The sequence below is a fragment of the Osmerus eperlanus genome, chromosome 15, assembly GCF_963692335.1.
Source record: "Osmerus eperlanus chromosome 15, fOsmEpe2.1, whole genome shotgun sequence".
Taxonomy (NCBI): domain Eukaryota; kingdom Metazoa; phylum Chordata; class Actinopteri; order Osmeriformes; family Osmeridae; genus Osmerus; species Osmerus eperlanus.
In genome coordinates this window covers 9,136,535-9,149,629 of record NC_085032.1, presented here as the reverse complement: position 1 = coordinate 9,149,629, position 13,095 = coordinate 9,136,535, and the positions used below count along the sequence as shown (strand labels likewise).

General features: G+C 49.4%; 2 protein-coding genes across 4 annotated transcripts; one reads left to right on the top strand and one right to left on the bottom strand.

Moving 5' to 3' along the window:
- The first annotated feature begins 268 nt into the window (after window positions 1-268).
- Window positions 269-3,914, top strand: si:ch73-174h16.4 (leucine-rich repeat-containing protein 14). Of its 3 annotated transcripts, none has more exons than XM_062480048.1 (4): window positions 269-342; window positions 718-909; window positions 1,328-2,182; window positions 2,290-3,914. In XM_062480048.1, the coding sequence occupies exons 1-4, from the start codon at window positions 311-313 to the stop codon at window positions 2,858-2,860; spliced, it is 1,650 nt and encodes a 549-aa protein (XP_062336032.1). In that variant the 5' UTR covers window positions 269-310; the 3' UTR covers window positions 2,861-3,914. The 3 variants fall into 3 exon arrangements, with proteins under 3 accessions (XP_062336032.1, XP_062336033.1, XP_062336031.1); XM_062480049.1 differs by having other exon boundaries at window positions 274-516; XM_062480047.1 differs by having other exon boundaries at window positions 274-909.
- wdr97 (WD repeat domain 97) lies at window positions 3,511-13,042 on the bottom strand. Its single transcript, XM_062480039.1, has 22 exons — window positions 12,902-13,042; window positions 11,737-12,117; window positions 10,928-11,517; window positions 10,714-10,835; window positions 9,843-10,563; window positions 9,528-9,676; window positions 8,932-9,168; window positions 8,682-8,772; window positions 8,432-8,564; window positions 7,478-7,554; window positions 7,321-7,375; window positions 7,049-7,207; window positions 6,723-6,869; window positions 6,378-6,527; window positions 6,161-6,295; window positions 5,776-5,967; window positions 5,503-5,697; window positions 5,284-5,405; window positions 5,018-5,186; window positions 4,417-4,574; window positions 4,264-4,325; window positions 3,511-4,173 (listed from the first exon to the last, which is right to left on the bottom strand). The coding sequence occupies exons 2-22, from the start codon at window positions 12,028-12,030 to the stop codon at window positions 3,998-4,000; spliced, it is 4,134 nt and encodes a 1,377-aa protein (XP_062336023.1). The 5' UTR covers window positions 12,031-12,117; window positions 12,902-13,042; the 3' UTR covers window positions 3,511-3,997.
- Between the last annotated feature and the right edge of the window lie 53 nt (window positions 13,043-13,095).

Below are 13,095 nucleotides of genomic sequence, written 5' to 3'. Positions count from 1 at the left end.
TAAAAAATACGTAATTTGCTATACGTAGCCTAAAAAGTGTAATATTCAATTTTCCCCAAAAGTTATTTTATTCGTAACTTTAACTGATCTTATCAGATGGTCTAATGTAGATACATCATAAAACAATTTGTCCCAGTCCCCTAGATTGTATCAGAGTATAGAAATCTTGCACTATGTAATTATGTCAGGTCATTTGTCGCATATATAATACGTCATCTGCACGCACCATCATAATAAACTTTGGACAGAGAAAACAGGCTCTGCTTTGGATTTGGGGCTCGTAGACGGGCTGTCTAGTTAGCTAGCTTACATGATGAGAAGCAACATTATCTATTTGACCTGGTAGATATTTGCAGTCATCGTGAAATTGTTTCTGGACGTTTATTATACATATCGGCTGTGCCTATAATATCTTTTTTTAGTTTATTAGTAGCCATTTCGAATTGGTGTCAGTATCAAGAGGTATCAAACGTTTGCAACCTTCGCATCTGTGGCAGAAATGTGTGTTAGTAAAAAGTACGTGAATTAGAAAAAGTACGACAGGAAACACGTCTACTTAGTCTTTGTGAAATGTGTTTTGGTTAATTAATCGGTGCAACATCTCGGGTAGTTTTATCTTCGTCGTGTCGCTATGGTGCCCTCATTGGTGAATCTTTGTGCCAAGGAGGTAGTGAGGGATCACAGTTCTTCTGCGTCTTGGCTCAACTGTGTGCCCAGGGAATTGTATGGACCGTTACTGGATGCTGCATTCACTAACTGCCGCCCGCTCGCAGTCGGTGAACTGGTACAGCGATGGCCCGAACGAACTCTACGAGTCGGTGGGCGGAAGAAGGCAGGACAGAGTCCCCCAAATCGGCTTTGCGTCCAAGCTCTGCTGCTCGCGGTTGTTCGGGGACTTTCAGACAAGAGGTAGGTTGCTCAACCTGAAGCCATCGTTTATTTTGGTCTGCTCACAACTCCAGTTGAATTTTGCTTTATCATGGATAGCGTAAAACATTTTACACAGCCTGTCGTAGACTATCTACCTAATCCATCATTGCCTATTTCAACAGTTAATCATATCTAATGCTGTTTGTTTTTACCTATATAATTAATCAATTTTGTTAAACCCATTTCCTAATCTAAGACGATCAACGTTTAAGTTAGTCCCTTTTGAGATACTGTCACCCCATTGTGTTGCATGCATATTATTGTAATCCTCAATCATAAATTTACTAACTAAATACATGCCCACGTGTTCCCAGGTCTTATGTTTCATATGTATTCGTTGTTGTACCAATAGTGAAATGAGTATACAACAACCTCTGTATGTTTTGTTGCCGTGTAGGTGTGATCTGCAGGCCCTGGACCTCTGTGGGCTGCAGTGTGAGGAAGGGGGAGTGGGAGACCCCATGGGTGGTTGGTCCCTCACGGTGGCTCTCTGCACCATGGCAGTGCAAGCCAGGGCTGGGGCTCAGAGAGCTCACCGGAAAGAGGGGGAACGGGAGCGAAAAAGAGTCCTGACTATGGAGAGGGAGAAGGATGTGGTGAAACGAGAAAGGGGCTGGGGAAAGCGGGTTGGAGAGGAGAAGGAAGAGGAACCAGGTGAGGAAGGTGGGCCGGGGGAATGGGTGAGAAACGTGCAGGAGGGGTCGGACACAGGAACGAGTCAAAGGGAGGAGGAGCGGACGACGGGGGTGAGGAGGAGGATGGAGATGGAGAGGAAACGGATGACGGGCGGCAAAGCTGTGGAGACTGAAGACTCGGAGCCAGACTGTGAGGTGTTGGTGAGAGTCCGTGCCGACCTCTTCATCAACGCCCGTTCCTGGGAGCGTGTGCGCATGGCGCTGGGCACGGCCGGACCCCTCAAGCTGCAGTGCCGCTACCTCCGCGTGGAGGAGCTCTCCGTGTCCAGCATCGGCACCCTGCTAGACCTGCTGCCCAGCCAGGGTGTCCTGGGTGTGGACATCCGCTACAGCTGCCTGGGTGTGGCAGGCCTGGCCCTGCTGCTGCCTCAGCTCTCCACCTTCTCCTTGCTCACCTCCCTCCGCCTGCATTACTGCAACCTGGATGTACGTAGGGACTTAGCCGGCCAGGAGGGTGCGCTGAGAGACATGTCTGACGGTCTGGGGCAGCTGGGGCAACTTCGCCGCCTCAGCCTCACCGCCCTACGGCTGCCTGGACACCTACGCATGCTTCTAAGGTAGGCCATTGATAGAGAGCTTAGGCCTACTGTCAAAGAGCCGAGATGTAAACGCTGACTATGATACTAACTGACTGTGTTTGATTCCACTGCCCTGTCTGGTGCAGCTCTCTCTCCCACCCTCTGGAAGTGTTGGAGCTGCCCTACTTGAGCCTGACCCCGGCCGACCTCTCCTATCTGTCCTGCAGCCCTCACGCTGCCACGCTGCAGCAGCTGGACCTCAGCGAGAACCGTCTGGACGAGAGCACTCTTCCCTCGCTGCGCCGCCTCCTCTCCCAGGCCTCCGGGGGCCTGCTGCACCTCTGCCTGAGCGGCTGCGGCCTCAACGACGGCCTGCTGGGGGCGCTGCTGCCCTCCATGGGCTGCTGCAGGGCCCTTCGGAGCCTGGGGCTGGCCTTGAACCCGCTGTCCCTGATGGGGCTGCTGGAGCTGGTGAGGACGGCCATCCGGTTGCCCTCCCTTAAGCAGCTCCTCTACCCCAACCCCCTGGAGGACTACCAGCCAGGGCTTCCTGCCCTGCCATCCAGTGCCCAGCTGCTGGACTGGCCCCTGGAGGAGATGATGGAGGTGCACGAGGCCACCAGCCTGCGGCTTGAGAACATGCTGACGGAGAGCGGGCGCTCAGACCTCTTGCTCACCTGCGACCTGCTGAACTATGACAAAGACTTGGTGGATTAGGGGGACGTCATGGGAGGATCTAACCGGTTATAACCGCCTTCCCTCCTGTTGCAGCGCAAGGGCCTCACTATATATTATTCAACCCAAATACTCTTTCAGTATGTCCGTTTCCTCTATTTAGCTATTTGAGCAAGATGGTTTAGCTCAGATTGGAGTGAATCTCAATCTCATTTGGTTGGTATTCAATCCTTGTGATTTAAGCCTACTGTTGAAAAGATAATTTGACTGGACCAGAACAATCAGCAATAACAGAAAAAAAACCAAGTCTCAAGCGGTGCATAATACCAACCAACCAACTTACTTGTTTACTTTGAGAATAATTGCAGCAATAGCGTATAAGGAACCGGTTGGTTCCAGATGCAAGGAGCAAGTTATTGGATATTCTCTATGAATACACATAGGGGAAACATAGTTGGGATGGAGACAGCATCAGGCCTCCGATGGGTTAGGGTTACACTTTCTACACCCCTACGTGCTTTTGCGCCCATCACCAGCACTCATCTACCCGTGGCACCAGTCCAAATAAATGTCAGGAGGAACACCTCGCAAACCCGGTTACTCTGCATGTGTCAAACTGTTCAAACATGTGACCTGCCATTAGGGACGAGTTCTAACTCTGTTAGTGACAGCAGCTGGTTTTGCTAGTGCGCTTGAGGGATGTTTCATAGGTAAAATGATCTTTCAGATGGAAAAATCTGGAACAAATGTTAAATAGAGCACTTAACCAGTTGGTGGAAGGGGCAAGAGTAGATTTGTTGCAGTGAATGTACTGATATGATTTATGTTTGAGGTAGGCCTATTTAATGACTTTTTACTTGTGCGTCATAAGTTTCCTTAGTTATTCCAACTGCATTTTCATTAAATTGTCTTTAAAACATTTTTAATTATTAGTAACATTATCTTTTCCAGGCTGCAATATATGTGGCTGCTGTATGTCCAAATTGTACAAAGCACAAAACATTTTTACTAAGTATAATTAATGTTTAACTAATTAACTCGTTTTTTGTTTTTCCATTCAATAAAAAGGTCTGTACAAGGTCAGTTTTAATTTGCACTGGCATCTCTCCTCAGTCTCTCTTTTTGTTGGGACAGGTCTTTGTTGGGTTTGGGGGTCATCGAGCTACCTTGGGTGCTGTATTATCTATAGTAATGCACCAAAGAGTGCTCTGGGACGAAGTAGCGTCTGGGCGAGGCCTTCAGGCAGTGCTCGTCCACGGGGAAGGGGAAGAGGCTGATCCTTGGTAGGGGCAGCGTGAGGAAGGGAGGGAAGCCCAGCAGGAGGGGCCGCTGGGAGAGGGGCGGCAGGATGATGTCTGGAGGGAGAGGACACCAGGGGGAGATGTCCCATTACAGTCATTGACTTCTGCATAACGTGTGGTGGTCAATGGCACTTCATGACCTACCTGTTGTCCTGCGAGACCTGGTCATGCTGCGCGTCTCTCCGAGGCGAAGAATTGGCTGAGAGCTATAAAGAACAAACACCCAAAATAACACTGAGGCTGAACAGCGGCGGGATTCGATCATTCTCGAAGAGAGGATGGAATGTTGCTGTTTACCTGCGGTATGGTGGCATGAGCACGGTGTCCTTGTTCCCCATCGGAGGCGGCGGGGCCTTGCGTCTCTCCTTCTCGACCCAGCCGAAGAAGTTAAGCACGTCAACGTGTCTGACGGGGAGCGCTGTTTCCGTGCTCTTCATGAGCGGAGCCTTGTTCTCCTGAAGACATGAGAGACGGACGGACGGGCGGGCGGGGGAGGAGGAGAGAGGAGAGAAGGGTAGGAGAAGGAGACTTGCTTAGAGCCTTGACAGGCCAGAACATGCTGAGTTGGGGGATCTGTTGGCCTTGGCAGTCATCAACACCCCAACAGGCTCTCATGTGCTCCTATTTCGAGGCGTTAGGGTCGGAGGGAAAGGACACTGGGCGCAGCAGACACCGGTACACCGCTGGGCCTAAGAGGGCAGACCTCTCATTTCCCCCTACACCTGCTCTCCTCTTTTATGGAATTCTTTTTTTAAATGTGTGTAGGCTGCCGTGTGGACAACTTTATATACAAACCCCCACATTTTTTCCAAATCATTACATTTGATGAAGACAAGATGCTGTGAGAGAGTTTGTAGAAGGGCAAGGAATAACCAACATAATCCCATCTCATTGTTACCTTCCATTTAGCGGTCCAGGTCTCCAGCCAATCGGTGAGCATCTTACGCAGGGCCTCACCTGGGTGGGGTTTGACCTGGAGCACGGCGTTCAAACCCTCCATCTCAGGCTTTAGCCAGCGGTCGGCCTCCTCCACCCCCATGACCTTCAGCAGACACTGCACTGTGTTCCTGTTAACAGACCACAAGAAGCGGGATTCCCCTTCATTCACTGCAGTGTCTACAGGATAGGCTGCATGTGCACACATACACACAAAGAAAGACTCACTGGAGACCCAGTTCCTTATTGGCTAACAGAACGAGTATCTCCGTAATGACGTCACAGCTCTCAGGACCCAGACAAACCAACACATTAAGGATTTCACTGATCACTTGTTGCTCGTCACCTGACTGAAACACACACATAAACACGCATGCACATCCAAGTTTAGAGAAAAACAGAAACAAAACAGTTAAATTGAAAATAGTTATTAAGAGAACCATGTACCATTTTGGCTAAAGTGATTTTACGCAGATAGTCCACCAGGCCCTTTATGAGTCTGTCCAAGTTGTTTAGTGTACACTGTCTATGCAGCATGACCAGTGCCTTCAAAACTCTCATCTTGGTCTGTCCTTTGCATTTCTGCATGTAGTCCAACATCTGCATGGCGAAGACATCTGGACACAGAGATGGCGGAACACACTGCGCACAGACGCATGTTTTTAACAAGACGAATAAGAGCATTGTTTTAATCAGATTGAAATACTTTTAAAGGTCTACCTTGTGGTCTGGGTAAATGCCATGGAACCAGTCCTCCTCAAAAAATGGGTGGAGGAACTCAGGAATTGGCTGTGATGGAGTTGTGGGGGGAAGAGGGGGAGGGGGCGTTGGAACTTTGCGTGGAGCCGGCGGTGGGGCAGGGCTGGGTTTAGGAGGGAGCTGGGGCGGACAATGTCCCACCAGATTGTTGTCCTGTCCCCCCGAAACAAAGAAATAGGAAAACTGTTTTATTTTGCATTTGCCAACCTTCAGTTTTCAAAAATGAGTGGCTTTTGCAGTGCTACATACCTACTTTATCTTAGGCATGAAAAATACGCTGGGAATAGTACTTTCATAAAGTATACATTTCTAAACCAGCCTTGATAATCTCTCAAGCGCCACTTACCATCGGTGTGGAGGACACCTTTTTGACGGGAGGGGGAGGGAGGATTTCATCTTCGGGGGGAGTCTCTACGAGCCGCATGGGGGAGTCCAAGTCCAGGTCATAGTCATCCACAGGAAACTCCACCTCTTCATCACTCTGTAAGAAAATGAAACCGAGTCCCACATTCAATCTAGCAACATCCCAAGGTGGCCGACATATTGAGGCCACATCCTCTCACCTGGTGGAGCAGATCTTGCCTCATTCTGTAGGCTGTCCAGGGAATGACATCCTCCACCACCGCGTGTGGCCACAGCTTGCCCGCCAGCACCGAGTTAGGGATGAACCCTGTGGCGTTGGTCTGGGCAGGGGCCGGCTCTGCCCCCAGCTCCTGGAAAAGAGAGAGACGGAGACAGAGCGTGACAGAGGGGAGTGCAAGAGAGCAAGAGAGAGAGAAGGAGTGAGAGAGGGGGCAGCAAGAGAGGGAGTGAGTGGAAGAGGAATAGCTTCACAAGGCACAAAAGCATAATGACCTTAAGAACTATGTGTGCACAGAGACATGCCGGCTGTGCTGGTGACATCGCACCTTGGGGACGTCCTTATCCAGGGGCGTGGCCAGGCGGGGGCCGGGGAAGAAGCCCTCTTTGACGCTGGGAGATGTAAAAGGCTGGCATACAGGCGGCTTAGGAGGAAACAGGATGGCTTGCAGGTCGAACATGTCCTCTTTCCCGATCTGAAACCAGAACAAAGACCTCTAAGTAGGGCAACTGACATTGCTGGACTGGCTACTGAACACAGAAGTATTACAGATGCCTTTTGAAGGTAGGCATACCACAGAGTTCTATTATGATTCAGGACTGTGAACATACTATCAAGAGGTATGCGTGGTATGTGTCTGCTGAGAGTGGACACCTTGATATTGACAGGCTGGCTGTAGATGATGCTCATGTAGCGGTCAAAAGCTTCTTTCCTGGTGCGGTTTGTGGGACGATATTTCTTCTTCCTGCTCTGTATAGCCCCCTGCTGGAGGGAGGCCAGGTCGTTCTTCCTAGCCAGAAGGGCCTCATACTCCTATGAGAACAGGAGACAAAGTGGAATGCACTATTTTCACTCTTACACTTTCTATGTTTCTCTCTCTGTCTTGTTCCCCCTGTTCCGCCACCCCTACCCCCAAATCTACTTACTGGATCTCCAGTCTGGTCTTTCTTGCGCTTCTCTGGAATGTCAGGCTGCTCAGTCCTGATGGTGCAGATATTGACTCCTTAAGTGCAGTGTTTAGTGCAGTGTTTCTAGTGCCGTGTGTTTACCTCTTGAGGGTTAGGGACGACAAGAGGGACTTACTTGCTTTTATTGGCCTTACTCAGGGTACGAGAGATGGGTACATCAGGAATAGGATCTGTGCACTCAGTGCAAAGGAGCTGAGGACAAGAAAAGATCAAATAACAAACTAATTCAAATGTCAAAGGCAGTTCTACTATCATATTTACGCTGTCTTATCTATTTCTGGGAACCAATTGTTGTGGAAAAAACATCACACTGCTGAAATTAAGAAGATGGAGAAATGATTATGGATTATATGATTGAAAATGAACCTCTTAATCACCTTTATTACTTTTATATGCTATATTACTGAAAACCAGATGCAAAGCTGTTGACTGATTAGTATTACCACTAAAACGTAGAAGATATAAAGGCCAAAATGTGGAAGTCCAGATAGATAGAGTTTGAGTGCAAGAGAGAGAAGTATGTGTGTAGGCCTCTCCCATGAAGGACTACAAAGCCCAGATATTGAGAACTACAAGCGCCAGACATCAGGGGACAGATTTATGTCCTTAAACTCAGTATCACTGTGCAGCTGGGCCACAAGGCCTCACAAGGGCCCTGGAAGGGGAAGATAGACGAAAAGTACTGGCAATGTAAATTCTGTGACAATTGACCAACCGGGTGTGAATACATAAATGCATCAGTGACCAACTACAATGCACCAATGACAAAATATCACAAAATAATGGGGGGTAAATATATAAGTGAATGTCCGGAGAAAAATTCCAGTCAGACTCTGGGGTCTACTCATGTTTGTTGGAATCATTCTTTTGTGATGGATTCGAATAAACACTTTGCGTCATACTTTGCTGCCGTTTCCGTGCTGTTTTACATTTTGATATTGGTTAAAAACTTAGCTTATTATTTCTCCGACACAATCTCTGTCTCCTTCTCCCTAACTATCTTCCCACCCCTCACAGGGGGTTCACTAAACTCCGAATTCACTGTAAATTCACACTAAATGAACTGTACCCGAAGCTGGGAGTCGTTAGGCAGGAGCTTGGTGCAGGGGATCCGGTACAGATGGCCTCTTATGCCCAGGAGCAGGTCTCCTCTCTCCTCACAGTAGGCCAGACACTCAGCCTCCACATTCATCTGGAGGGTCCTGGAGGGACACCACACTCCAGCTCAAACACACACCAACCCCCCTGCTGTTGCTTTGGTTTTTGAACTGCTTTCGGTTAACATGAACAGAAGGATGGAGATGGTGATAGTGGGGTACCTAATGAGACGGTTTTCCTCATCCCAGATTCGAATGGTGCCGTCTCGACTGCTGGAGGCGAACACCCGGAGCTGAGGGCACACACAGAGCCCTGCGAGAGAACGAGAGGACAAGCACAAGCGCGCGCGCGCGCGAGCACACACCGAGTAGAGGGCGTCAAGCTTCAAAGTCACAACACTCCCGACTCTCATATGTGATTCGGGAGTTTGATGATTCAGTCGCTCATCACAGACATGTCCCAGGATCCCACCTGTGAAACAGTCATTGTGGTCGTCGCTGGGCGGGTGGTCCAGACGGCTCTTGTTGGGCAGGTTGAACTGCACTAGGCTGTAGGTGGCAGAGTCGGGCAGCTCGAAGGCCAGGGCCAGGAGGGGCCCCAGCAGGGCCAGGTGGAGGGGGCACTGTATGCAGAACAGGTTCAGGTGCAGACAGAGGCAGTCCTGGGCGTAAGGGAAAACCCTCCACACCAGCACAGCCTTGTCCTCTCCTGCGGGAGGGGTGTGTGTGTGTGTGGAAATGTGTGTGTGTGTGTGTGTGTGGAGATGGGTGTGTATGTGTGTGTGGGGAGACGTGTGTGTGTGTGTGTGGAGAGGGGTGAAGGGCAGGGGGTACAGTGATCATCTTCAATCTATCTTCAATCAGAGAGATTTCTTTGTTAAATATGGAAAAAGAATTGGTTGTTTCAGTCCCTTTGGTCTGTATGAGGGGAAACTAAAACTAAAAGGGAATAATGAGTAGTATCGTCCCTGCACTGTATTTAAAACAAATATGCATAATCAAATCTAAATGCATCCATCCATCAGTGATCAGAATCCCACTATCCAAATGAGCCTCAGGGTTGGTTACCTGTGGTGACGACGGAGCTGTTCTCTGGGTCTGCCTGGATGCAGGTGATCTTCTGGCCGTTGTGTGCGGGCGTCCTGTACTGCAGCTGGCCGGACTCTAGAGTTAGCACGCTCACACAGCCGCCACTGTGGCCCTGCATCACCAGGAACCTGTCTCAGCAAGCACATGCTTTATCTTGTTAGCCTAGGGGTTAACTTTGACCAGACTATGTATCGCTGGGTGCTAGTATGTAGAGGTGCAAAAACACTCCATAGCAGAATCCCATGCATTAGCAAACTAAAGATATATTCATTCATATTCAAATGATTCCCTCACTTGTTCTTAGGGTCGAGGAGATGCTTCTTGTTGTGAGGCTTCTGGCCTCTGTTCTCCTGCAGGCTCCGCCACTCACTCAGGACTCGCTGGTCATCGGCCACACAGTGGTACAGCACCAGGCAGGAAGCAGGACCCGGCCCCGCCAGGCCCTGACCGCCCTCCCCATCCGCCTGCTCGTCCCTGTGCCACGGCCCCTGGCCCCTCCCCTCCCACTCCTCCAGCTGCGTGGCTGGATTGGTCAGCGTGCTGGCGCAGATCACCGTCCCCGCCTCGGTCAGCACCAACAGGGTCTCCTTGGGCAGGCAGTAGTCGGCCCACCTCACCCTCCGCGCCGCCCGAAAGGAGGTGAGGACCGCCCCCGTCTGCCCCGCCACCAGGGTGACGTCCCGGTCGCCGCTGACGCAGAGGACCCGGGTGGGGTAGGGCTTGGGGAAGGACGAGACCTTGATCTGGCGAACCGGCCCGTTGGCCTCTCCCCCCAGCTGGCAGTGTGGGGTGTAGAGGGTGCTCATGGCCCAGAAGTCCACTCCCTTCTGGGAGAATGTGTAGAAGGTGTCCCCCTTGCTGGGGCCCCCCAAGGCCAGAGGAGGGTCATTTCCCTGGATGGAGACACTCTGGACCTGGTCCCCCTCCTCTAAGCTCCAGCAGCGCAGGGTCTTGTCCAGAGAGGCAGACAGCAGCAGGCCAGACTGAGGGCACCAGATCATGGAGGTCACCACATCTGTACACATGTAAATAGACAATCAAGTCAAGTGAGGAACACTTCATGACAATAATAACAACACGTAAAATAACAAGGAGATCAAAATGAGACAGGATGACAATAGAATACATAGATAGAATTAGGTGGTGGGGCAGTCAGTCATCTAACCAGTGTGTCCTACAAAGGCCATGAGAAGCTCCCAATTGGGATCCCACACTCTGATGGAGTTATCTTTGGAGGCGATGACCACAAGGTCCAGAAGACAACAGTACACCAAGGCAGTGATATCCCTGAAAAACAGCATCCCAAAACATAGCTTCACTCGGCACCAAAAAAAACATAGATCACACTAAATACTACACAAACACACACTCCCACACACCGCATATGCAGGTTCCTCTTGTGTTCCAAGACTCTTCCAGCTGTGAGGTCCACCACCACCACACTTCTACTGTACGCAACGAAGGCCCGGTGGTGCGTGTCGGGGCCTGGGGCCGCCAGGGCCAGCAGACTGAACGCAGCGTGGCGTCCCAGACCCTCCACCACCCTCACTCTGCACACCATGTGCGTCAGGCCCCACACGCACACGTTGCCCGTCCCAGCCGTCACCAGCTCCAGGCTCTGCTCTGTGACCTGGCACACGCTCACATCCAGGGGGTCCACAGCCTCCATCAGGGGCTGCAGGTCACTGTCCAGCAGGGTGAGGATGGCCCCGGGCCCCCAGCCCACTACGTTCCCAGGCACGTGGGTGGACGTCAGGCCCTTGTAAGGGATGGAGATGGGGGAGGGTGGGGGGTAACGTAGGCATCCGTTAGGGTTGTACATGCAGACCGTGCCTCCTCTGTGGAGGCTAACGAACCCAGAGGCACCCTCTCCGTAGGTCATTTGTTGTACTGGATTGTCACAGGAGAAATGACGTAAGTGTGTAAGGCCATGGATGAGGACGGAGGGTTTGAATTCTGAGGGTCTTAGCTGAGATGGAAAGACGGAGCAGGAGAGATGGAGAGAAAGGTCAAAACATAGCATAATGATTTACAAAGGCTGTGCTGGCTCCGCCAAATAGTCAATATTGGAATGGGTTATTTTTGCTAGGAACCATCCACAACAAAGTAAATTTACATGAGAAGTTAGAATTTGTGTTAAAAACTTAGCTTATTTGACCAAATAAACATAGCTTAATTTTTTTTTTACCTTGTCCATGTTATTCTTCATTTCTGTGTTGAGCTTGTTCCACATCTTCTTTGCAGGAGTTTTTCCCTCTCCTGAACTCATGTTCCCGTTTATTGAGATTGGGGGGCGCCTACCCTCCCCAACTGCCCCCGCCGTGTCCCCTGTAGTGGGGTGGGGGCTGACAGCTGGTGTTCTGCTCTCCATGCTGTTCTCACAATCTTCTTCAGTTTCCTCCCCAACTGCACGGGAGGCCGTTCTCAGAACCTGCATCAAGGCCTCCTCCTTGTGTGTGCCTTCTTTTTTGTGTTTGGACATCTTGCATGCCCTGCCCTCCTAACTCTGTTTCAGTAGTTTGGGGACATGCAGATTGTTATGCACCCATGGGTGTATAGTCTAGGGGATCTGGGGAAACATAAAATCAGAATATATCAGAATGATGGCTTTCAACAGAATTCCTGTCCAAGAGGCAAAACAATTATTAGAGATGCATTGTTGCACTTCTTAATTAAGATAACAAACCTTTTGTTTGGACAACAAAATGCAGCAGCATCAAAAAAAAACATTTAAAAAAAATATTTGCCAAAGGAATAGGATCCTAAATTACTGGAATATTTCCTTTAGACTTCAGAATGTATTTTATTTTTCTCCAGAGTTCATTGTTCCAACGGTAAAGGGCATGCTACTAACAAAAGGTTCGCCCATTCATTGACATAAACAATGTGAAGAGATTAGAAAATGTAAATCACTGTGACTAGCTTTCCGTGTCCATAGAAACATGTTTGTACAGAAGCCTATATAAAAACCTGACATTTTAGATGTCCTCTTGCCAAACTCAAGAGAATTACATCGAAATTGTATTTATAACCATGCCAATTTAAAATATTATATCTGCCTATTTAATAGATTTTGAATTTATTAGCCTAGATTCGAACAAGGTTTGCGAGCAGCTTTTCTGAGCTTGCAGCGTGTCCTTCAGATGGAATGTTCCAAAACTGTGTGACGTTTTAACGAAAATCAACAGAAATAAAGACAAGTTTTCAAGATTTCAGACCTTGTAAAACAGACAAACTTAATATTATCTTAAACACCATACACACACAATACGAAAACAGTTGAAATACCTAATTAAGCTGGCTCAAGCCCATTCAATTATTAAAAGCACTAGCTAGAAGCAGAAGCTACTGACCATGACCATTGCCACATCCTTTCTTCAACGTCTAGACACCAAAGAGACTTTGTTGTTAGCGGAGCCACACAACACTTGCTTGCCAACTTTTCTTTCTTGCACGTTGTAAAATATTTTAGACTTGGACATAATACTGTTCGTTGCTAGGGAACGGACCCGGTAGGGGAGATTGGAGTGGTAGGCTACAGACAGCC